The sequence below is a fragment of the Protopterus annectens genome, chromosome 9.part0 (assembly GCF_019279795.1).
Source record: "Protopterus annectens isolate FY-2018-M chromosome 9.part0, PAN1.0, whole genome shotgun sequence".
Taxonomy (NCBI): Eukaryota; Metazoa; Chordata; order Ceratodontiformes; family Protopteridae; genus Protopterus; species Protopterus annectens.
Window position 1 is genome coordinate 482,390,027 of NC_056743.1, and position 24,636 is coordinate 482,414,662.

At 39.5% G+C, this 24,636-nt stretch overlaps 1 protein-coding gene across 1 annotated transcript in view; it reads right to left on the reverse strand.

The window, feature by feature from the left end:
- Nucleotides 1–24,636, reverse strand: part of ANTXR1 (ANTXR cell adhesion molecule 1) — a 1,493,128-nt gene that overhangs the window by 1,253,840 nt on the left and 214,652 nt on the right. The window contains exon 2 of the mRNA XM_044083028.1: nt 23,462–23,533. Within this exon, the coding sequence (XP_043938963.1) occupies nt 23,462–23,533 (72 nt within the window). The remainder of the gene's footprint in view (nt 1–23,461; nt 23,534–24,636) is intronic.

Sequence of the window (24,636 nt, forward strand, 5' to 3'; positions counted from 1 at the left end):
TTTCCACACTAAAGCCTTCACTTCGTATGTACTCCCAAACCCCATCTATATTACAAGATTGAATGCTTAGGTGATCGAACACCAAACATCGAACTTGTAATATATAAGACAAAAACTTCAAACGGCGCAGAAAAACACATCGGTCGGCCACGGGGAAAAAAAAAACAAATAAACTTTACACCCAAACTAAGTGGGGGGCTGTATCCCCCCCCCCCAACTAAATATACCAAGTCTGAGATTGCTTTACAGTAGACAAAACGGCAAAGGGAAATCTTTCCCTGCATTAAATCGGCTGCTCGCTGTTTTTTGCTTTTGATATTACAAGTTCGATGTTTAAGTGTTCAATCACCTAAGCATTCGATCTTGTACTATAGACCCTCCAAAACCTCAGTTTCTATTTCTTTAACTTCTCCATTACTAATCCTCTCTACTACTTTTCCTCTTTGTTTGCTTGTATTTTGTACTGTAAAATTTTCCATGTTTGAATGCCTTTGCCTGTATTTCTCTTCAAATATCTTTGGTGCGGTTCTTTTTGTATTGATTAGTTTTGCTTTCTCCTTTGCATAAATATTACAGCATATTACATCTCTTTTTCTTTCCCATGCCTGTATTTCTTATTCAGATGTCTCCTGATCTTACTATTTCTCCTTACTTTGGGGACTCGTTCCATCATGCTGTGATGTAACCTGTGTTAGAATTCTTACACTAAATCCTTCACTATGCAAGTATTCCATAACTTCAACTTCTATTTTTTTAACTTCTACTCTACTAATCTTCTGTTCTCAGTTTCAGTGTGAGTGATGCCATTTACAGTAAGTTCTGCACATTGCTGTGCATTTCCTCTGAGTTCACGGACATAGCTGTAGAAAACTTTGTGGTTGTCCTTTGCCTGAGAAGCTATTTCTTCTTGAAATTAACCCTTTGAAGTATTAATTAACCCTCTTAGCTGCCTGTTTAGACTGGTCAGGGGGGCTTTTAGTATGTATGGCTTTGTTCCTCCTACGCTTGGCTAAGATTTTAATTTTTCTTTTGTTGTATAACCGATTGATAGTGTGATTCCACCAGGGTGGCTTGTCTTTTGAGTTTATCTTATTCTTAATATGATTGGGCACAGCTGAGTATGTACAGCTATCAATATGGCTGTACAAAGATTTTGTAAATCGATCAATGTATTTTATGGTGTTTACTGGGTTTGGGGGTGCTTGGAATTTAACTAGTGTTGCTTAGTAGAGAGAGGTTAGCTTTGGAATAGTTTCTAAAGGTTTTGGTTTTGCTGGATCCCCAGATTTATTTCAAGTCATACTGCCTTATGGTCAGATCTGATGAACAAAGAGATTACATTGGGAGAGGAACACTGCCCCCCCCCCCATGTCCGTGAGTACAAGGTTGTGGATGTTTCTACCCCTGGTAGGAGAATGGACCTACTGTTCCAGGATGTTGGGATTAGCAAAGTTTAGGAATTGCTGGGCTTATCCATTAGAAGTGGTGTAGTATTCCCAATGTATAGAGGGGTAGTTGAGATTCCCCCATGAATATCATATTGGGTTGAATGGTGAGGGACTCTAGTAAATTCAGATAGGTAGTATAATGGGTTTCTTGTGGCATGGAGGGGGACCTATATGTTGCAAGGATATTGTATGGCACTCTGTTTATGGTGAGTTACACATGTATGAGTTTCAATGGTTCATACACTTTAACTAGTCTGGATGTGAGATTCGTCTTAATATAGACTGACAGTCTTCCACCTTTAGTTCCCTCCTGTGCAATAGCTGGTCTAACTGTGTGAAAGACATTATAACCTTGCATTGCTGGGATACTCTCAGCGACTTTAAACTATGCCTCCATTACTACACAGATGTCTATACTCTCCAAGGAGTGAAAGGCTTATAGTTTGTGGAGTTTCTTTTTACGACTTCTAGGATTGAACAGTTTTAGAAATACCTGATGCAAAGACCTAAACCTTGTTTGCAACAAAAACAGAACATGTTAAGAGACTGAGATTTATCTCAGAGATTACCCCTGCTTTGGAACAAGCTTCCCATCCATGTGAAGCAAAGCTCATCCCTCTCACTATTCAAATGTAACTTGGACCAGTGGAGGGGAAAATTAAAATTTACTCCTGGTCTTACACCTATCCACTATTGGACAAAGGCACCTTGTAAACACTCTGCCATCTAAGTCCAATTATATGTCTCTGGGTAATTTATCCTGCACTTTACGGGTCTGTATCACATAGTCGAACTGCAATAAGTTCGACTATGTAAATGTCAAACCCAGAAGTTCGAAATGCAATAATTTCCCAGGGAAAAAAATAGCTGTTCCAGTACAAAACCAAAAAACACACGTACACTTCAAACTGTTCCTAATGTGGTGGGCTTCACCCCCCCCCCTTTGTGGGGGGCTGTGGTCCCCCCCACACCCCCCTACTTAAATATACCAACTATGAGAGCACACCACAATGGAGGAAATAGCAAAGCATTTTGACATTTCGAACTTCCCAGTTCGATGTTACAGCGTTCGGACATCTGTGCGTTCGAACCCCTAATATAGACCCCCCCTTTACATACGGCTAGTCTTAGAAAGGCCTTTTAGGTCTGTAAGCCTAGTAATCATCTGTGAACAGTTTTGTTGGCAAAAATATGGAAAATAGGTTTGCATTCCTTGGTTATTAATAGTTCTTCAGGGCATCACAGTAAAACATAATTGCATATTTCAAAATATTGTTCACTTAATGTTTAATGCTTTAAGGCAAGATTCAGAACATATTGCAGAACAGTGTTTCTAAGGAGGCCTACATGCCAAAACTAGCTTACAGAAATGCTGGCTCATTGGAACACAGAGATAATGTCTTTACTGTGACTCAGATGAGCTGATTTCAGTTAATGGACTAAACTACTGCAGGAGGCAGTAGAGAAGGACGGAACTGAATGGCCAATACCATGTCTCCCATACTGCGGAGAGGAATGCCATCTCTAGTCTTCTGGTCTTCAGCAGTGCTACCCTCCAGGGAAGGCTTAGGGTACACAAGGCAGCGAATGACCAGTGACTGCATACCTGCCAATCCAGCACAGTAACCTGCTGTAGGCAGAATTAGGAGCATAGTTACATGAGGATGCCATGATGTGAAGGTAGAACCAATAACAACACAGACCAAGGGGCAAGCCATAAATACATCAAGGCCATGTGTATGGTAGATGAAGGTGCCCCCATCACAGCATCCTGTCAAGAGTAGTTACAGGACCATTGTGGAGTCAATAAAAGGAGAAGCTTGGGTGAATGAGTGGATAAGGCCAGAGGAAAGGAAGCTTGTTGATCATCAGACATGACAGGAAAAGACATAGCAAAAAACACTCACAGAAATGTTAAAAAGCCAAGCATTTACCATTTACTTACATACAACTCTCTTTCACCCATTCCCTAGTTATACATTCTGTCTCTGAGGATGCACACTCATGGGAAAAAGGGAATGCTTAATTTTCTTTCCTTCCCAGGCTTGTGCAGTCTCACAGTCATGGCAAGTGTAGGTGGAAGTGGGGTAAGTGGGTAGGGTTGAGGTTGTCTTGCAGACATATCACCCCTGTACTGCAGATAAATGACTGGTTCAGTTCAGATTTTCACTATTTCAGTGAGTTATTGCCATCATGATATTCACCAAAATGTTTGACAACATGTCATGCAACCTGTAAGAAGTCATCCTGAAAAAGCATCATATGTCCAGTGTACTTCTCCATCCCTTTCTTTGGTTAAAACTTCTTCATCCAGGTCATTCTACCACCCCAACCCCGGCTAACCACACCCATAGTTCCCCAGATACCATAGCTGTTGCTTATAATAACTTTTTCACTGAAACAATCCAATCCCTAGCAAATCAACTAACCCCCACAAACTTAAACCCCACCCCTAATCTACCCACTGATCACCCCCAATTTACCTTACAACCCATATCCACTAGTTTTATCAAAAACAATTATAAAAAACCTAAAACCTACCACCCTCTCTGTGGACCTCATCCCTGTAGAGTACCTACAAATGGCTGCAGATGCCACTGCATATCCCATATCTATCCTGATCAACAGAACCTTATCCAAAAGTGCTATCCCCTCCCTCTGGAAAATATCCCACTCCATAAAGGAAGAAGTTCTATATAACTATCCAACTATAGACCCATTGTCATTCTTTCCCCACTAGCCAAAATAATGGAGAATGTATATACAAGCAACTAATGCAATACCTTACACAGAATAATTTACTATCCAACTCCCAACATGGTTTCAGGCCACACCACAGCACCACCTTGGCCCTCCTTTCCTTTACTAATGCCATAAACCAAAACAGGAATGACAATAGGCTATCCTCCACCCTCTTTCTTAACCTGTCAAAATCCTTTGACATGGTCAACCATGAACTTCTCATTCTTTTTCTAAAGTCAATTTCCCTCAATAAGCACGCAAGCCAGTGGTTCCAGTCCTACCTGACTGGTAGACAACAGGCGGTACTATGGCAGGGAAAACTGTCCAGCCAGCTACCTCTCACACTCGGTGTTCCTCAAGGCTCCATACTAGGTCCACTACTTTTCTCTATTTTCATCAACAACCTTCACACTGCAATCTCTAAAGTTACCTGCATTCGATATGCAGATGATTCCACTCTGATCTGCTCAGCCACCTCCCCTTCCGAATTGCAAATCTTAACCCAAAATAGTTTTAACACTATTGAAAACTGGCTCGCCAACCATCGCCTACTGCTGAACTCCAATAAAACTAAACTTCGACTCTTCACCCTCACTAGTAGGTCCGCCACACTTTCATTCTCTGTCACATCTAATAATAGTCCCACTATCTCCCCCCCAGATACCCACACCAAGCTTCTAGGGGTTATCATAGATAATAATCTTAAATTTGACTTACAGGTCAACAAAACCATACAGACCATCAATAAGAAGCATGATCACTGTATAGAAACAAGACATTTTTAACCCCACTGGCTAGAACTGCTATCGCCCGGTCACACCTACTCTCTACTTTTATATATGCCTCGCCTGTACTCTCAAACCTCAACAAATCTGAACTAAGTAAACTCTCCCATAACTACAACCATATTGCCAGATTCGCCACTGGCTCCACCTATAGAACCCACCACTGCCAGAACCTGAAATAACTAGAGTGGCTAGAACTGCCTAGATTAATTCATTTCAATCAACTCTTAATAGTGTACAAAATACTATACCACCCTGAGAATACCCCCTCGCTTATAAATATTATTAAGCCATATAGCAACTTGAGAGCCCTACGATCAGCCAACAAACTACTGGTCCAAATCCACAAAGCTAATAACTCTGCTGGTGAATCCCTGTTTACCAACTTTGTTGGCAAAACCTGGAATTTGTTGCCAAACTATATAACCCTACAATCCTCCATAAGTCTCTTCAAAAATTACCTGAAACAGTATTTCAAAGTGAACTGGCTTTGCCCATGTACCAACCCTGATTAAGTTATAAACTAAAAGCATAATCTGTAAATATCATAATATGTAATTACTTAACCAAGCTCTGCTTCCAATCTGATGTCTCTTGCTTTTAATTGTGTCTGACCATGAGAATTGTGAGTCCCTATTTGGGAACATTACTAAACCATTATACAAAATACCTTGTCTTATATTTTCTAATGTTATCTAACTTCTTGTGTAATCCATGTGATGTTATCTAACTTCTTGTGTAACGTATGTAATTTTTTTCTACTGTAGCTTTTCTCCCCGGGTCTCCGCTGAAAATGGACATGTATCCAGTCAGACTATCCCAGTAAACAAATTTAAAATAAATAAAATAAAATAAATAAAAGGCAGTTCATGTTTTTAGGCCTGTGTCTGTAATGTTGAGCCAGGCTTTTCTCAGCAGCAAGTGTTTGAGGCAGCATCTCAAATTTGGTTCTGTGGTCTGTTTATTTCCATTTGTAAATGCCATTGTTTTGGTTTTTGCTCAGAACTATGCTATGTTACTTGAAAATGCCATCTGGAGTCAGTGTACAGGCATGGACAATGCTTGGTAATGAAAGTTAACTCAGATGTATCATCATATGGCTGAAGACCTCAATTAGGTCCTACACTGTAGTGATTATCCATTTGTTAGCCTCTGTATAAGCCATCTATCCATAAGTGGACATGACTATATTCAAGATGATCTACCAATCTGAGGAATGCTGGTACTGTGACCATTTCATCTGTGGTGGCTGTCCTTCCATCTCTGTTGGGTATGGTAGAGCTCCGCCCATCTGTAGTTGGGATGCCAGAAATATTTTTAGAAAACTGAATTTGGTCATCTGTCCCTTCAGAGATATAAATTGTCCCTCTTATTTTCATTGCCCCCAAACGGTTTTTAATTTTAAAACCAAAAAACACCACTAATCGACCACAAGAAAATGTTATTGATTGAGTGCTTATCAGAATAACTGAAGTATGCTTCCACACACATTTTATACTTAAAAAGGTCACATGGCCTTATTATAGCATCATTTAAAATAAACAAATCCAAATAAACAAATGACATCAAAATATATCATTTTCTGGAATCTCTTTATTTTAAAAAACAAGATCTAAAATTAATTACATCATTCATGCCAGGAAATAAGTGGTCACTTAGTGTGAGCAGATCTTTTGCAATCTGCCCTCACAGTAACCCCAATATTCCATGCATCCCAAGTCCCTTATTATAAATCATTATAAATAATCTCCTTGTGTGTTAGATTCATTAGATTTCTGGTTACCTACTTAATTCATTTCATGGTCATGGAGAACTGCAGCCTATCCCAGTAATCAGTGGATACAAAACAGAGAAACTAATCCTAGATGAGTTGCTAGTCCAAATGCAGGACACATAAACTCACGCATGCTTATTCATTCATGGCATGTCTTTCCACAGGCAATATGGAAGATCATCTGTTTACCCGTGGATCATTTTAAAATGTATGAGAAAAGCAGACCACTTGACAAAACCCCACAAGGGTACAAGGATGATACGCAGATTCAACATAAAAAGCAGCTAAGCAAGATCTAAACAGAATAACCAAGCATTGTGAGACAGCAGTGCTAACCACCAATGCTAATCACAAAACCACAGTGCCACCAGTAATTAATTTCTCTAGACAGAGCTACAGATGTATTTTTTACAACAAAATATTATTTCCAAAGGCCCTTCTCTTTGTTTGTTTGTGTCTTTCGGCTTTTCCCGGTTAGGGGTCGCCACAGCGGAACTCTGGTCCGCTAATGATTGGCAGTTGATTTTTATGTACCAGCTTGCCAGGCCTGACGCACAACATTCAACGAAGGTAAGCCCATTCATGCATGTCTCCACGCAGAAGATGCTCTAGCTGAGAATTGTACCGGACAGCGTCTTACTTTGAGGCAACAACGTTACCGCAGCACCAAAGGCCCTTCTCTATTAACTTAAATACTACCAACAGCTTCAGCCTACATATTTTCTAAGACGATGTTTTCATCCCTGTTGAGCTGCCTTTATTTTAATTTCCTTACCTCTGAAATCTCTGTTTGGTGGTGTTACAATTTATGTATAAGCGCATCATCTGGACTTGTAGCCAGATTGCTGGTTCTGATCAACATCTACTCTTAAATCTGTGCAACCTATCCTTAAATAAAAATACATCAGATAGGACAGAAGTTTCATAATGTTCACCATTGATCAAACTATAGAGAAAGGTATTCCTGAACTGGGTGTATATGAATACCTTACTCAGAATATTTGCAATGCTCCCTTTAGGTAGATATGATGCACTATATGGCAGAAAAAATCCAATTAGATTAGCTGGCAGCAGCAAAACAGATACATTTATTTACATGAGTTTGATTCTCTCAGTCTGCAGAAGCATATTGTGAGTTCTCAAGGAAACAACCAGACTAAAAGTCAAATTTACTACACATTGTACCGAGGTGGTACTGAGTGAAAAACATGTTTGCATGACAGCATTTGATATGGTGAAGATATGCAACTTATTTCAATGCCCCTTAATAAGTAAATTATACTACCTCAAAAAACTGTAAAGTGATACAGTCCTGTGACTTTCATTTGTGGAATTCTTATAGTTTTTTTCAACATCTTCTGTTAAGTTCTTAGGCTGGCACAACTGTTCTTATTTGTTTTTCATTAAATATTCCCCTAAATCACTCTATCCAGCAGATGTGCAGCTGCCTATAGTAATTATTTCCAGCTGTGGTCAGAAAAACAAAAAAAAAAGCAAACAGGATACGATTTGACTGAAAACGATTGGGTGGATTATAAGTGATATATAATGTTTACAACTAGGAGTGTGTCAGTATGGTTTGTGATGTAAAATGCTTGCAACTAGGATTGTGTTGGTGTGGTTATATAAATGTATGATTGCTTATGTCATAAGTCATCATCATCTTCTTTTGGCTGTTCCCGTCAGGGGTCACCACACCGGATCATTTGTTTCCATTTCTTCCTGTCCTCTTCATCTTGCTCTGTCACACCAACCACCTGCATGTCCTCTCTAACCACATCCATAAACCTTATCTTAGGCCTTCCTCTTTTCCTGTTACCTGGTAGCTTCATCCTTAGCATCTTTTTCCCAGTATACTCAGCATCTCTCCTCAGCACATGTCCAAACCAACGTAATCTTGCCTCTCTGGCTTTGTCTCCAAACCTTCCAACCTGACAATGCAAATCTTAACATCTTTAACTCTGCCACATCCAACTCAAAATCCTGCCTTTTTGTCAATGCCACTGTCTCCAACCCATATAACATAGCTGGTCTCACTACCCTCTTGTAGACCTTCCCTTTCATGCTTACTGGTACTCGTCTGTCATAAATCACTCCTGACACTCTTCTCCACCCACTCCATCCTGCCTGTACTCTCTTCTTCATCTCTCTTCCACACTTATCATTACTCTGAACTATTGATCCCAAGTATTTAAACTCCTCCACCTTCGCCACCTCTACTCCTTGCATCCTCACCATTCCTGTATCCTCCCTCTCATTCACACACATATATTCTGTCTTAGTCCTGCTGACCTTCATTCCTCTTCTCTCTAGAGCATATCTCCATCTCTCCAAGGTCTCCTCCACCTGTTCCCTACTCTCACTACAGATCACAATGTCATCTGCAAACATAATAGTCTATGGGGTCTCCTGTCTGATATCGTCTGTCAACCTGTCCATCACCATTGCAAATAAGAAAGGGCTCAGAGCTGATCCTTGATGTAATCCCACCTCCACCTTAAACGCATCCGTCACTCTCACCGCAGACCTCACCGCTGTCACACTACAATCGTACATATCCTGTACCACTCTTACATACTTCTCTGACACTCCCGACTTCCTCAGACAATACCACAACTCCTCTCTAGGCACTCTGTCATATGCTTTCTCTAAGTCTACAAAAACAAAATGCAACTCCTTCTGACCTTCTCTGTATTTTTCCATCAACACTGTCAGAGCAAACATCGCATTTGTAGTGCTCTTTCCCGGCATGAAACCATACTGCTGATCACTAATCATCACATCCCTTCTTAACCTGGCTTCCACTACTCTTTCCCATAGCTTCATGCTGTGACTGATGAATTTAATCCCTCTGTAGTTACTACAGCTCTGCACATCACCCTTATTCTTAAAAATTGGTACCAAAACACTTTTCCAAGATTACATTAAACAATCTGGTTAGAAACTCCACGGCCATTTCACCTAAACACCTCCATACTTCATAGTTATCCTTACTTCCTCCTTGCTAATCCATTGCACTTCTCTCCCTCTCATTCTCTTCATTCATCAACCCCTCAAAGTACTCTTTGAATCTGCTCAACACACTCTCCTCGCTTGTGAGTATGTTTCCCTCATTATCCTTTATCACCTTTACCTGTTGCACATCTTTCCTAGCTCGGTCTCTCTGTCTAGCCAATCGGTACAGGTCCTTTTCTCCCTCCTTAGTGTCCAACCTTTCATATAACTGTTCATATGCCTTACCATTAGCCTTCGCCACCTCTGTCTTTGCCATGGACCTCATCTCCTTATACTCCTGTCTACTTTCTTCATCTCTCTGACAGTCCCACTTCTTCTTTGCCAACCTCTTTCTCTGTATACTCTCCTGCGCTTCCTCATTCCACCCACCATGTCACCTTGTCGTCCTTCCCCTGTCCAGATGTCATACCAAGCACCTTTCTAGCCGTCTCCCTTACTAGCTCTGCTGTAGTTACCCAGCTATTTGGTAACTCTTCACTGCCACCCAGTGCCTGTCTTAACTCTTCCCTGAACTCCACCTCATAATTACCCCTTTTCAATTGCCACCATTTGATCCTTGGTGCTGCCCTTACACTCCTCCTCCTCTTCTTGATCACCAACGTCATCCTACAAACCACCATCCTATGCTGCCTAACTACACTTTCCCCGGTCACCACTTTACAGTCTCCAATCTCCTTCAAACTGGCCCTCCTATATAAGATATAATCCACCTGTGTGCATCTTCCTCCACTCTTGTATGCCACCCTAAGCTCCTCCCTCTTGTAAAAATATGTATTCACCACAGCCATGTCCATCCTTTTCGCAAAATCCACTACCATCTGACCTTCTACATTCCTTTGCTTAACACTATACCTACCCATCACTTCCTCATTCCCTCTGTTCCCTTCACCAACATGCCCATTGAAATCTGCTCCAATCACCACTCTCTCACCATTGGGTACAGTCATCACCACTTCATCCAACTCACTCCAAATGTTTCTTTCACACCCAACTTGTGGAACATATGCACTAACAACATTTATCATTACACCATCGATTTCCTGCTTCATAAACATCACTCTATCCGACACTCTCTTCACCTCTAAAACACTCTTAGCATACTGTTCCTTCAGGATAACTCCTACTCCATTTCTCCTCCCATCCACACCATAATAAAACAATTTGAACCCACCTCCGATACACTTAGCCTTACTCCCCTTCCATCTCAGTCTCAGCCTCTCCACGGGATATGTGCCCAGAGAATGGCGCACGGCAACGGTGGTCCTGCTACACAAGGGTGGGGCCACAACTGACCCTGGGAACTATTGACCAATAAGCCTGACCAGTCTGATCTGTAAGGCTATAGAGCGAATCATTATGGAACTCATAAATGGAGAGATTTGGAACCTCCAGTCGCTGGACCCCATACAGTTCGGCTTCGTCAATGGCAGATCATGCCTCCTGAACCTGGTGGATTTCTTTGAGACAGTTACTCAGGCTATAGATAAGGGAAAGGAGGTACACACAGCTTACCTTGACCTTGCTATAGCATTTGACACCATTCCCCATTCGGGTATTATTGATAAGCTCACCAGCCTGGGCATAAACCCTTACGTCACAAGATGGATCGCAAACTGGCTCTCATACAGATCCCATAAAGTAAGAGTAGCGGGATCTATGTCTGAATCCAGACCAGTAACGAGTGGTGTGCCTCAGGGCTCTGTCCTGGGACCCCTCTTGTTTGGCATATACTTCTCGGAAGTACAGGCAAGCACGGAAGGGCTGTGGCTGACTACGCTTGTGGATGACTGCAAACTGGGTGCTATAATAGAGTCTCCGGCCAACATGGAGATCCTTCAGAAGGGCCTAAATGAGACTGATGCGTGGTGTCAAAGCCATGGTCTCAAGCTAAATGCAAAAAAATGCGTAGTAATCCCCTTTAGAAAAAACAGAGTACCCGCAAACTACAACATAGGAGGTAATCCCCTGAAATCTGAAGAAGAAATAAGGGATCTAGGAACCCAAGTAGATAGCCAGCTTTCCTTTGATAACCATGTTGCCAAAGTGGTTAGAAAATCCTTCTATGTGACCCATCTGATCATGAAAGGGTTCGCATCAAGATCTAAGGATGTAATGGTGCCCCTCTACTCTTCCCTCATCAGACCCATTATTGAGTACAATGCACCAATTGGAATGTACCTGGCTAGATATCTCCAGCAGCTGGAGAGACCACAGAGGTACCTAACCAAGAGAATTACTGGCCTCAAACAGTTGCCCTATGCAGCACGATTGAAAAAGCTAAGACTGTTCTCTGTTGCATACCGCTTTCTCAGAGGCGATCTCTGTCTAACGTACAGAGCCATGCCCAACCCAGAATTGTTGAACATGCTCCATCTTAGCAAAACCAAATCTACTCGAGCTACACACTCTAGGGATATAAACCTCAACACAACAATGAATAGAACATGCTGGAGGGATAGATCTCCTTCGCAGAGACTTCCCGTACTATGGAACAGGGTCCCGATCTACATAAGACAGAGCCCCTCACTATCACTCTTCAAGAGGAACCTTGATGAGTGGATGGGTAACAGAAAGTTCACACCGGGGATCACACCAACAGCACTACTAGATAGGGGGCCAAGGGTACTAGCTGCTAGTACAAGGGTCTAGGGAACTACTAAAGGGGCGGTGAATACCGCACAACGTGGCTGGGCTAATATATGCCTTCGGGCAGATAGCTCAGTACCAACCTATGAACCTATCTGCTCTCTTTTACACACAATATACCAACCTTCCTTCTGTCCATCATACCAGCTAGCTCTCTCCCTATACCAGTCATACTGCCAACATTCAAAGTTCCGACCCTCACTACCACAGTCCTAGCCTTTCTCCTCTCTTCCTGCATTCGGCCATGCCTTCCCCCTCTTCTCCTCCTTGGGCCAACAGTAGCCCAATTTCCGCCAGCACCCTGTTTAGCTTATGTCATAAATGATGGTTTAATAAAGATGTTTCTTGTTTTAAAAAAGGGGCAGGAATTTAATAATTTATCTAATGTTGCTTATGTTATATGATATATAGCAATATATGTGAAGCATAAATGTTTGTTAATTTTAATTTGTTAATGCAGTTTGATTACTTTTATATAACTGTAAATGTGCCTATGTCACAAGTGATAATTCAGTAAAGGTTATTAAATAAAAAAGCATCAGCTACATGGATGAGATAGAAAGATTGCTTGTAGTTTACACTGTATTAAATCATTTTGCTGGGAGTAGTTTGAAGCATGCTGCCATCTTTACTCTGCGTAGTGTAGGTAAGTATATAAACTGTAAGGCAGAACATCACCAAATTCAGGCATTAGCAAGTTAACCTGCCCCCATCCCCTGTTGAATGATTTTCATAAATACGCAAGTTGAAGTTGCTCTTTCCGTAGTGCAGAATTGTATACCACTTAACTTGGTTTAAAATGTGAGTACTTGAAATACAAAATAACAGTTTTTAAACTTAAAAAGAAAACATTTTAATTTCTAAAAATTTTGAAGGATTAGGGAGCCTAATGATTTCTTCTTTCCTCATTATAACTGCAATCACAATTCACCTTCCAGTTTGAAAAATACAGCATGAGAAATGTAAAATTAGAAATACAACAGCATCATCTTGTATAGAAGAAGCCTATGGGTATAACAAAGTACAGTAAAATACATTTGTACCTTAACTTTTCAATCCTGTTCTTCTAGATGGGATACAGACAATAACAAGCAATGCGCAAGATTACGTGAAACTCTACAGTTTCTGTTATTACATGATGTCTAGCTACATATAAAAATAACTAAGGCATTCTGCACAGCTCTTTCAAGGGGTGGTTAACATTCCAAGTTGTAGGCTAATGAGTAGCATTCTGTGGCACAGCCACAGCACATACAAAAAATGCTATTTGCAAAATCCATATTTTTTAACAGTCTGTATTCCAGTAAAAAATGTCACCTCAAAAAGGCGACCAGAAGTTTACTGCATCAAATGTTCCCCTCTCTAAACCTTGTTTGACACTCTGCCTGCCATACCCCACAAGGGCTTTACAACAGAACATTTCTAGAATTTATGCAATAGTACGACACAAAATGCAAAAAACTGCAGCAGGTAAAGTCAAGTCTCATCAACACCAAATAAGGCAATAAATCACAAAAAACAATGTCTCAAGAAATCATGAAATATCAATTTATTACAAATGAATAAAACCAGCACACTTTCAAAATAAAAGTTTATTCAAGTTAAATGAGGGTGAACATAACAATCATATAAAAATTATCTTAAATACAAATGTTAAAAAAAATCAAATGATCAAAATGTAAAATATCATTGGTTAGCCCTAATTTCCTTTGCTGACTTACTTTTAGCATAGGTTTAATACTATTAAACCCATTCAGTTCAGGATATTTGTCTGAATGCAGCAGATTAATCCACTTGAATTCACTATTCTCTGTTCTTGTAACCAGCTCTCCCCTTTAGAATTTTCTAAAATATTCTGTAGATAGAAGTCTGTAGCTTTGTCAAAGGATGTCCCTCTCTCTTTAAACTTGTTAATTTCTGTGAAAAAAAAATGAAAGCAATGGACAGCACTTACGCAGTGCACACAACATATCTGGAACAGGCCATTGCCTTTTATACTATTCCCTATGCAGGTAATTTTAACAGAATTGTTAATGTGTATATAAATGCTAAGAATGTATGCTGGACAGCTGACTGGTTGTCTGGCAGGACCCATGTTATTACAATTGCATGTACAACGTCTGAAAGCCTAAAAAGTTTCCAGTGGTCTATCACATTGCTCAGTGATGGACCTTCTGCTATTTGGCATCTATTTCTCAGACCTTTAGGACAACACTCCTGGCCTATGGTTATCTTAGTTTGTAGATGACTGTAAATTCAGTGTTATTCCATCCTCTAATTGCCCCAGCATGGTTTAGACCATGTTAACCATTGGTGCAGGGACAATGTTCTCAAAATGAATGTAAGAAATGTAGCATAGTTCATTTTGGTAAGCAAAACATTTTCACATACCATATAGGTAACACACCCCTCAAATTTGATGCTGTTGTAAGGGTCTAGGCACTCTTTCTGATAATTCCTTATCATTTGGCCATTGCTTCTCTGCAATAGTTTGAAATGCCTTCTGTCTGGCTCATCTAATTTCCAATGATATCTCCACTAGAGCCAAAGAAGTCTTAATTCCCCTTTATTCATATCTCAGTAATCTTATTAATGAATATAATGCACATTTTGGCATGTATTATAAGAGAGTCATTACTAAAAAGTTCAATGGCATCAAAAATTTTAGTTATCAGGACAGACGTACAGCCCTCTCATTGTACTCGGTCTCCAAGGAGATCTGTGTCTAGCCATTCGAGCCATGAAATAAATAACACTTTTTGACCTCCTATTCCTTCGCAGAATGAATGGTACCTCAAAAACCCAGTTAAAGGAACTAAACCTTCATCAGCAGATAAATGAAACATATTGAAATCATAAATTAATATCCCACTGTATCCCTCACTTGTGGAATAAACTTCTACATGTCAAGCAGAGTAGCACCCTTGCCATCTTCAAAGTAAACATAGATAATTGGATGGGCAGTCTCAGGTTCTCCTCTTGTCAGTCTTATTTTGTCCTCCTTGAGGGTAGAAGGGAACTTTTAAAAAGGTTTTATAGCTTGGCTTGTAATGGTCTGCAGACTGATTGCCTAGTTCTAACCTATGAACTGTAAAGTTTAACTAAAGCAAAAGCAGTGGTTGAGATTGCACATTCCTGTGAGGTCTGATCAGTTAAAATGGAAGACACTGCATGTGCCAGACATAAAACAAAAACTTAAGATCCTGGTTACAGCTATGTTAGGTCACTATAATTACACACTTGTTCCAAAAACATACTTCAGGTGTGTTTCTTTTTCTAGTGCCCTGACCACATACTTTTGGATGCTTAAAATATTTGATTTTATAGTTGATGTATGGTGTAGATTTCCTTTAGACACCAACAGATGCACTTCATGACTTTGTTGTTACCACAGCATTCATATCAGCTAGTGATCAATACTTGCAATAATTGCTAAGACAATGATTTATGGTGCTAGCTCAGAGGCTCTGAGAGGTTTGATTGCTTTCCTCCCATTCTGGTGTTAGGCTAGTAATCCTGTACGGGTATGAATTTGTACTTCCCTAGTTGTGTGCATGGCCTAGAATGATCTGCAGTACCAGATGATTCACTCTGTGTACTTCATGTCACCCCAGCTTTGTTTACCACCTTTTCCATCAGAAGCACATTTTTAATAATGACTTGGCCAAGTCACAGGTGGCAAATAATATGTAGTCATTCTCCCACTTAATAAGCAGCTGCATGGGCAATAAAGTTGGATACTGATAGCACAGTGTCTGGACCTTAGAGAAAGCTATGATTTTTTTCAGTGTAACAGGGACAGGGTGTTGAAATAAAGTTACAAGCTGACCCACATAGGAAAAAGCCACTCTTTCTTTGCAATCCTATATTTAGTTTCCTTGTCCCTGTAAATAAACTTCCTAAATGACACTCACCTTTGTTAGGGGGTCTCCTGGTCTAGCAGATTGCATTGCAAGATGCACTCTTTCTATCTGGAAAGGATTCTTAAAAATGTAGCCCCAAAGTGTTTGGCAAAGATTTAAAAATAGAGATTAAGCCTGCAGCCTCTAATGCTCTCCATTAGTTCAACACTGTGCTGCTGGAGATTCTCTTGATCCTCTAGTTAAGCTCGCAGGGTCATAATGTCAGAATTATTTTCTTGCACTTCAGCTTGACACTATAAAATGTGAGGACCGTGAATTGTCAGCATGGAGTCCACATGTTTCATCTTTGCAATCATACTCTAAATCGTACTTTTGTGTAGCCTGTTTTCCACATTGTTTGAGGTTGCATGCTCCAGCATGTGCATAACCATGTGATCCATTGGATTCACTTATCTTCAAGCCCAATGAGTCACTGCTGCTCCTACTGGCATCCTGCTTCAATATTCTTGCAAATATAAATTTAACAATATTCAAAACAGCAGCACCCAGCCACAGCCAGCAACAAAGTGCTTTTATTATATAAGGAAAATGGCATAAGGAGCTCCAAAGCAATTATATGATCTAACTGGTAGAGTTCATTTAGCACTTAGCATGACAGCAGACTTCATCCCACCCTTCATCCCCATCTACTGATGGTCACCTTTTATAAATTCCTCTTCTGTCATCCTTTTTTTTTTAACTCATTTGTCTGTCTGTCACTGGGTGGAACAAAGCTGCCCAAAGGCAATGTTACTGAAAGTCATTTCATTGCAGCAGATTGGTCAAATTTGTTTGGCAGACAGTCACATGGAATGAAAGGCCAGGTGATCAAATGCCTTACTGTAAAATGTACTGAAGTAAGCAAGGTGAGAGCTAAAGTCCAGGCAAGGCATAGATTTAAGGTTTACATTTAGGTTTACTGTTTATACAGACAAATAAGAACTAAGGGACTGCAAGCATGCATGTTACTTATTTATTTTGAATGGGCAAGTGGGCTGGTCACCACGCCCTTTTTCTCTTATTACTTAATGTATCATGTTGGGGGGAATGCTGTTCTACATATTCTATATACTGAGCCTTCACCTTTGATGAAAAATCATCAAAGGTGAAGGCTCAGTATAGAGAATATGTAGAACAGCATTCCCCCCAACATGATACATTAAGTAATAAGAGAAAAAGGGTGTGGAAAAGGTCTGTCAAAATGCTTCCTGAACCAGAACTCAAATGAAATGCTATATCATTTGGAAGGTTTGGGGGGTGATCATGGTTAAAGTCCATAAGCAGAACAATAAAGTGCATATTTCAAGTAAGACCCAAACCTACACCTTTTGGAGCACCATTTTAACAGCTACATCATTAAGGTTATGTTTTTTCCCCTGCTTTTCTCATTACTTGATATATTGTGTTGGGGTGAAATGTGTTCCTGTAGATCAGGAGTTTAAGACCCCATACCCTAAGAAAGAATGCAGTTCAACATTTTAGTGGCACTAAGTTTCTCGATTTGTACTTGGTGGTACATTTCTGCTGTTACTATCACACTAAGATCTTAGTCAAAAGTCCTTGCCTTTTTAGCGTCACTCCTCTTGGATGATTTTCCATGTTGGGATTATTACAGCCAGGGTGAAGTACTTTATGCTTCCCTACACTAAACCTTAGATGCCAATTCTCAGTTTCACTCTGCCAATCATCACAGACCCCTTTGAGTGCTTGTTTTTCCAGATCCCCATTATTTATTTTTTCTTAATATCTTCTACAAACAGGTTAAACAACTTCTGTGATATGTGATAGATGCCAAAGAGTACTTTTTCTGTGTTCATTTCCTGTGGAATCCCACTAACCACTTTTTATTCTTTTAAGAACACTCACCTAAGTACTACTCTTTGTTTTCTGCCACCCAGTTACCTTTCTTAATTATCTTATTTTCTACGCAAGTTCCATCACTTTGTCAGTCAGTCAGACACAAAAACGTTACTGAGATTAAGCTATAAAACCCTGCCTGTCAGAGGCTGGCATAATAGTTAAGGTATTTACCTTGAAGACACAAAGTGCAGGGTCTGATTCTCACATGGGGTAATTGGCTAGGCTTAAAATGACCCACATGGACAGTTAGCCTATTACTAATCTATGAACCTATAAGAGGTCTACACAAGAAGTAGATATCCTTTTAAAAATTCCCTCAGGGATCAGTCCTTGGACCATTCCTTTTTGGCATTTACTTCTCTGAAGTTAAGGCCAATGTCAATGATCTCTGGCTGAATACATTTGCAGATGATTGCACATTAGGAGCTGTCATCGAATCCCACACTGACACAAATTTCTTCCAGAACTGGTGTCAGATCCATGGACTACTAAATGCCAAGAAATGCATAATAGTATCATTTGGGAAGTCATCCACCCCTGGTAACTATCATCTTGACAACATACGCCTTAGAGTGGACCCAGTAGTCAAGGACATGGGGACACACATAGATAGTAATCTAACCTTTGACAATCAAGTGGCTACAGTGGTGAGGAAGTCATTCTATGTTGCACAACCTATAAACAAAGGTATGGCATATAGGTCCAAGGAAGTTATTGTTCCACTGTATTCAGCACTAATCAGATCTATCATTGAGTACAATGCCCCCTTTGGTATGTACCTAACTAGGCATATCCAACAAATGGAACGTCCATAGAGGTTCCTCACTAAAAGATTACAGGGTATAAGTAAAATATCCTACGCAGACTGCCCTATCCCTGTATTCTGTCTCCTACAGGCTGTTAAGGGGAAATCTATGCCTGGCACACAGGGCATTGTCAGACCCCACTTTGATGAATCTCCTCCATATCAGCAAAACAAACAGCAGCAGAATTACCCATTCTGAAGACTTAAACCTTGCCTGTGATATAAATGGGACTTGCTGGAGAGACAAGTATGTATCCCAGAGAGTACCCTATTTCTGGAACAGGCTCCCCGTCCATGCAAAGCAGAATTCCTCCCTAACCCAATTCAAATGTAACTTGGATGGGGAACAGTAATTTCATCCCTTGCTTAGCTCCTATGTCTCTAATGGATACCGGCAACCTGTAAGTGGTTCATCTCCCAGGCCCTGGTTTGTAAATGGTTAATCTCCCAAGCCCCTGCTTACACTTATCAAGGGTACCCAAGCTTGTTATAGATTTGGAATGCATGGCTAGACTTAAAGAGGCCCTTGTGGTCATCAACTTAGTAAACACAAATGAACCTATGAACCTAAGTTCTACAGCAACGTTTTCATAAAAAAAGAAACTAGGGTGGACTGGCATGTGCCTTTTGCTACAAACCCATGTTGACACATATTCTACAGTTTGCTTCTTCTCTAGGAAACTGACTAACCTTTTTGTCAGTGTCTTCTCCATGATGTTCCCTGCTGATGAGTTCAGTCTTATGGGTGTATAGTTTCCTGTCTCAGGTCCCCATGTCTGTCTCCTTGTTGAGTGGCCCCAGAGCCTCAGTGCTGCTAACTGATTGGTTGAGAGTTCTGTCAGGGTACATATAAGTATACCAGAGAGGTTCTTTATGATCTCAGAGGGTATGCCCTCAGGACCTTGAGTCTTGTATTCCTCTAACTTCTTCACCTTCCTGCCTACAACTTTTCTTAGTATGTGCTTGTCTGTCAGATGTACCTTCTCCACAACAAGCTGATACTGTCCTATCCTCTGTTTTGTGAAAAAAGCCTTTGATTAATTGTATTTAATCATATGGTTTCCAAAATGAAGGAGCAATCCATTGGGAATGGTAATAAATTAGGACCTGTTCTCTCAGAGTGTTGATTTGCCATGGGGTTTCAAATTTGTTTCTGTTGCTTTCAAGACTAGATAGACCACTGTTGTCTGTTATTATGTCATCCTTAAAATATCATGTTTTATTTTAGCTTGCATGTTTCTATGAAGTACACTAATAAAAGGTGTACAGTCTTCTGCTTACAAGTTGAACCATGACAGGACTGCATGTGTTAATGACTATATTGCTGCATATTGTTTTTTTTTCTTTTTTTATGTACTGCTTAGAGCCTCACTACTTCTCCTTGCCACCTGGTGATAACATTTTAGTAAGAACAATGATAAATTAAATCTGTCCTTTTGACATTGTGTCATCCAGTGTCGCCAGTGCAGATCTAATCTTAGAAATGCAGTAAAAATTATCTGATTATGATATACTGGCATGGCCACCGACCAAAATATAGTATACCCACTTAGATCTCCACAGAGGTAAAACAGAAGTCTGACACTACAAATCAGAACACTGTAGAGGATATGAGTCTGGACCTTGCAAATTGTGAGGCTACATTTCATCTATTCACAGGCATAAAGATAGAAGTCGTTAGGCCATGACTTGTTAAAAATGTTAAATAAAAACATTTTTTGCAAAGCCGACAAACCTCCCTGCATCCAACATGTACAAGAGTTCATTACTTACACTTATTTACTTATGTATACTAATTTGAAGATCTCACATCCTTGGAAAAAATGCAGAATAGTTTGTCCCAAGACTGTGTGCTTCATGCTCATCATTTATTAATGCAATATATTCATGATCACTCTCTGTATGTCCCTAACTAAATGAAATGAGACCTCTTAATCTGCAAGCACACAATCCTAAATTATGCATAGGAACATTCTCAAATTAAAAAAAAGTCACTGCTGGAGCACAACAACGTTCTAATATGGAACCCTCATACTGCAATATTCTCGCAGGTCTCTATGAAATCCCAGAGATACAAATTTTGTAGTATATCTACATTTAGAGACAAAATTTTATTTCTTAACCCAAGGTGCAGCAACATTTAGATTTATTATACAAAGTGAACATAGTTCAGGGCAAAATTCCAGAAGAACGGGATTAATATATAATGTTTACAATGTTGTCATTTTTGGTATAGATATACTGCAGCAGTAGCTGCAACACACCTATGCAAAACCCTTTTTGGCATCCTAAAAGTCTATAGTGTGTTTCAGCTTTTTGATATCATAAAATAATACACTAGTGTAACATCAGAAATTAGTAAAGACACATCAGCATATTAGTAATAACACAACCATGTGTCATATTTGCATCAAATAGGCTATAGTAGCAGGTTAACATTAATGCCTCTACAGAGCAAGGTCAGTACTTGCATTTGAAACATCTGAGCACTGTGCAATACTTCATATATATATATATATATATATATATATATATATATATATATGCACAGAGCTTATAAAAGTAAATTTGCATTTTCAAAATTAGAGTTATGTGTGCACGAGCTAAGTCATAGTCAGTTTTGCCAGAACAGATACATGGGTACTGTAGCAAGTAGTGCTGTATATGCACGAGCTAAGTCATAGTCAGTTTTGCCAGAACAGATTCATGGGTATTGTCGCATGTAGCACTGTGTATGCACCAGTGATGCCACAGCCAGGTTTGCCAGAACAGATACACAGGTACTGTTGCATGTAGAGCTGTGTATGCTCCAGTGATGCCACAGCCAGGTTTGCCAGAACAGATACACAGGTACAGTAGCATGTAGAGCTGTGTAAGCACCAGTGATGTCACCGTCACAGATGCACAGGTACTGTAACATGGCAGGTTCTAACATCTGTATTTATTTGTACCATTGATATGACCACTAAATATTAACAGTTACAGAAGTTTGCACAAACTAGACATGAAAGATACTGAAAAACGTGTAGAGAATTACATGAATGTTAATGTACAGTAGTTACTTAGTGTTAAAAAAATGCATGTGCAAGCATGAAAATTGATGTTTCAGCTGCTGAGATTTCAATGGTATGGAGAAATTCAAAACTCTGTCCCACAGGATAAGGTGGGAGTACTGCTTATATCTCCACCTTTTTAGTCATGAACCAAACTATAGTCCATAGCACAAAGATAAACAACAAATCGCACATAGCCTAGAAAGAGAGATGGACATATTGACTGAAAGGTGGAAAGACAGGCAGAGATAGTATTGCTAGATACAAAACATGCAGCAAAACACATGCATAAACAGACTTTTAACATTAAACCAATGAATTCCAAGGAAAGACTATCTTCATGTACTTAAGACATGTGAGCTATGCAGAGTTTTAAAAGAACATGTTGCGGACTCTAGCTAAGGCTTGTGAAGGTTTGTTCCAGACACTTCAGGGAGTCCTAATTGATATCCTGACAACAGTGGAATTAGACATGCAGATTTGGAGGAATAAGTCCAAAGATATGGTATTCACAGTATTTCCCCATAATATAATATGTAATAGGTCTGTGAGGAGCACAGCATCCAATGTCAGGTACGTGCAGTTTTTTTTTAATTGCACTTTATTTTTTGGACATTTGGAAACAGTAACTGCAATTATGAATGAAGATGTGATAATGAATTCTTTATATTTACCCAGGGATGAAAACTTTTGCCAGCTCTAGTCAAAATCTTTGGTACAGTTAGTATTTGGGGAATTTAGTAGAGCTTTGGTGTGATGTAATTTTTCAGTCACAAATTGTTATGATGGGGGAGGGTCAGTACATTGTAACATTCCAGTGGTCCCCCCCCCCCAAGGGCAGCAAACACTGTTACACAGCTTTGTTACACTGCCTGTGGTGTGGAGCTCTTAGACTAAATCTATGTAATAACCTCATTTGGCATCACCCCTCACAATACACATACATACATGTTGTTTTCTTTGTAATTATCTTTCAAAATTCACCTGCACATTTAATATGCTTTGCTGTGTGATAAATTTGGGAGTGAATTACTCCTGAACATACCATGCCAGGCCTAAAAGTTGTTTGGCGGATTGCCCTATACCCCACAATTTTATAGATTCTGTTGGCTGGATAAGTGCATAACTCTCTAAAGGACTTAAATTCTCAGGCTATGAGACATGGATCATAAAACATAAGACTCCACCCCATACAGGGAACATTAAAAGTTCAAGACCTGTAAACTTCAATAAAGGCTGAGCAAATGGGATTTGTTTGCTTTCTTGCTTGATTAGGTCATATGGCAGAGTGATTAGGAAATAAAATGAAAAAAATATGTATCTTGGTTTTTAGTGCCCAGATGTCTAAAAATACATTACCAGGTATAATACACATTTGGCATTTAGTTTAATATTTATTGATTCAAAGAGTGCAGAATAAAATTTTCTTACCTTATGAATTTGTGAGCCAGATGTTCAACAAAGTAAACGATTTCATGCCAGTGGTGTTGGACACTTCCTGATCTGTGAAAATATTAAATATAGATTAATTTCAAAGTATAACTGTCTGCATATTTGTAGAATGTTTTCATTCATTACAGTGCAGTTTTTTGTTCTATTATTTAAACACATAAGGCCACAATCATTTTTTCATGTCTTAATGTATGCAGGGTAGCTCATCTCAGAAATAACGACATGAAATCTGAGTTTTCTTCATGCCAGTTTTTTAAAAGGTTGTGTCTACAATCGAGCCTTGATCTTCATCTTGTTTTTCAAATTCTGTCTGTGATTACCCTATTGTTTCAGGCTTGTACCATAATATTTTTCGGCACTGCATTTTTTCAATATTTTCTTCTTTCTTTGGTTTGTATGTATTATACTGCACATAATTAAAACGGCCATCAAAAATGCATTAACATGACTGCTCCCCTTTTGACTGGGGTCATCTGAATGCTTAAGTTAATGAAGGAGCCTCATACCTCTGTCAGACCTTTGAGATGAGAAAAAAATACCACACACATTTAGTAAGATTCTTTAATAAAAGTTAGAATTCAAGATCTAAGAGTTTTATGATATGTATATGGAAATGTCAAACCCAAGTGTGTCTAAGCTATATTCAGAAAAACTGAAAAGCCTGTGAATATGGGAGATAATCCCTTCTTATTCCCCTATATTGATGTTGTCGACATGCAGCCTTTCATTAAATATACCAACTTTTTGATCATAGGATGACGATAACACACAGAGGGCATCACAGACAGCTGTGTTAAGTCAGGGATTTCTAGATTAGGGAAGGGTGCATTGTGGGAGTTTTTATATTTTATTTTTTGTGTGTGTGTGTGTGTGTGTTTGGGGGTGTGATTTGGGTGAACAGAATCAGAATGAGGTAAGAAAACACTTCAGTTTAGAATCTCAGTATCAAGAGTGCACAGAACTTTAATATTTCGGGTGATAGTTATTTCTTTGCTATTTCGCCAATGGCAAAAATTCACTAAAGAAAAAATATATTATTCCACATTGTCAAAAACAAGCTCTTCCCTTATTAATTCTGCCACATTTTTTGTCATTGCAGCTGTGGAATACAGAACTGCTCTAATTACTTGGGCTGATTGACTCTAGGATATCTT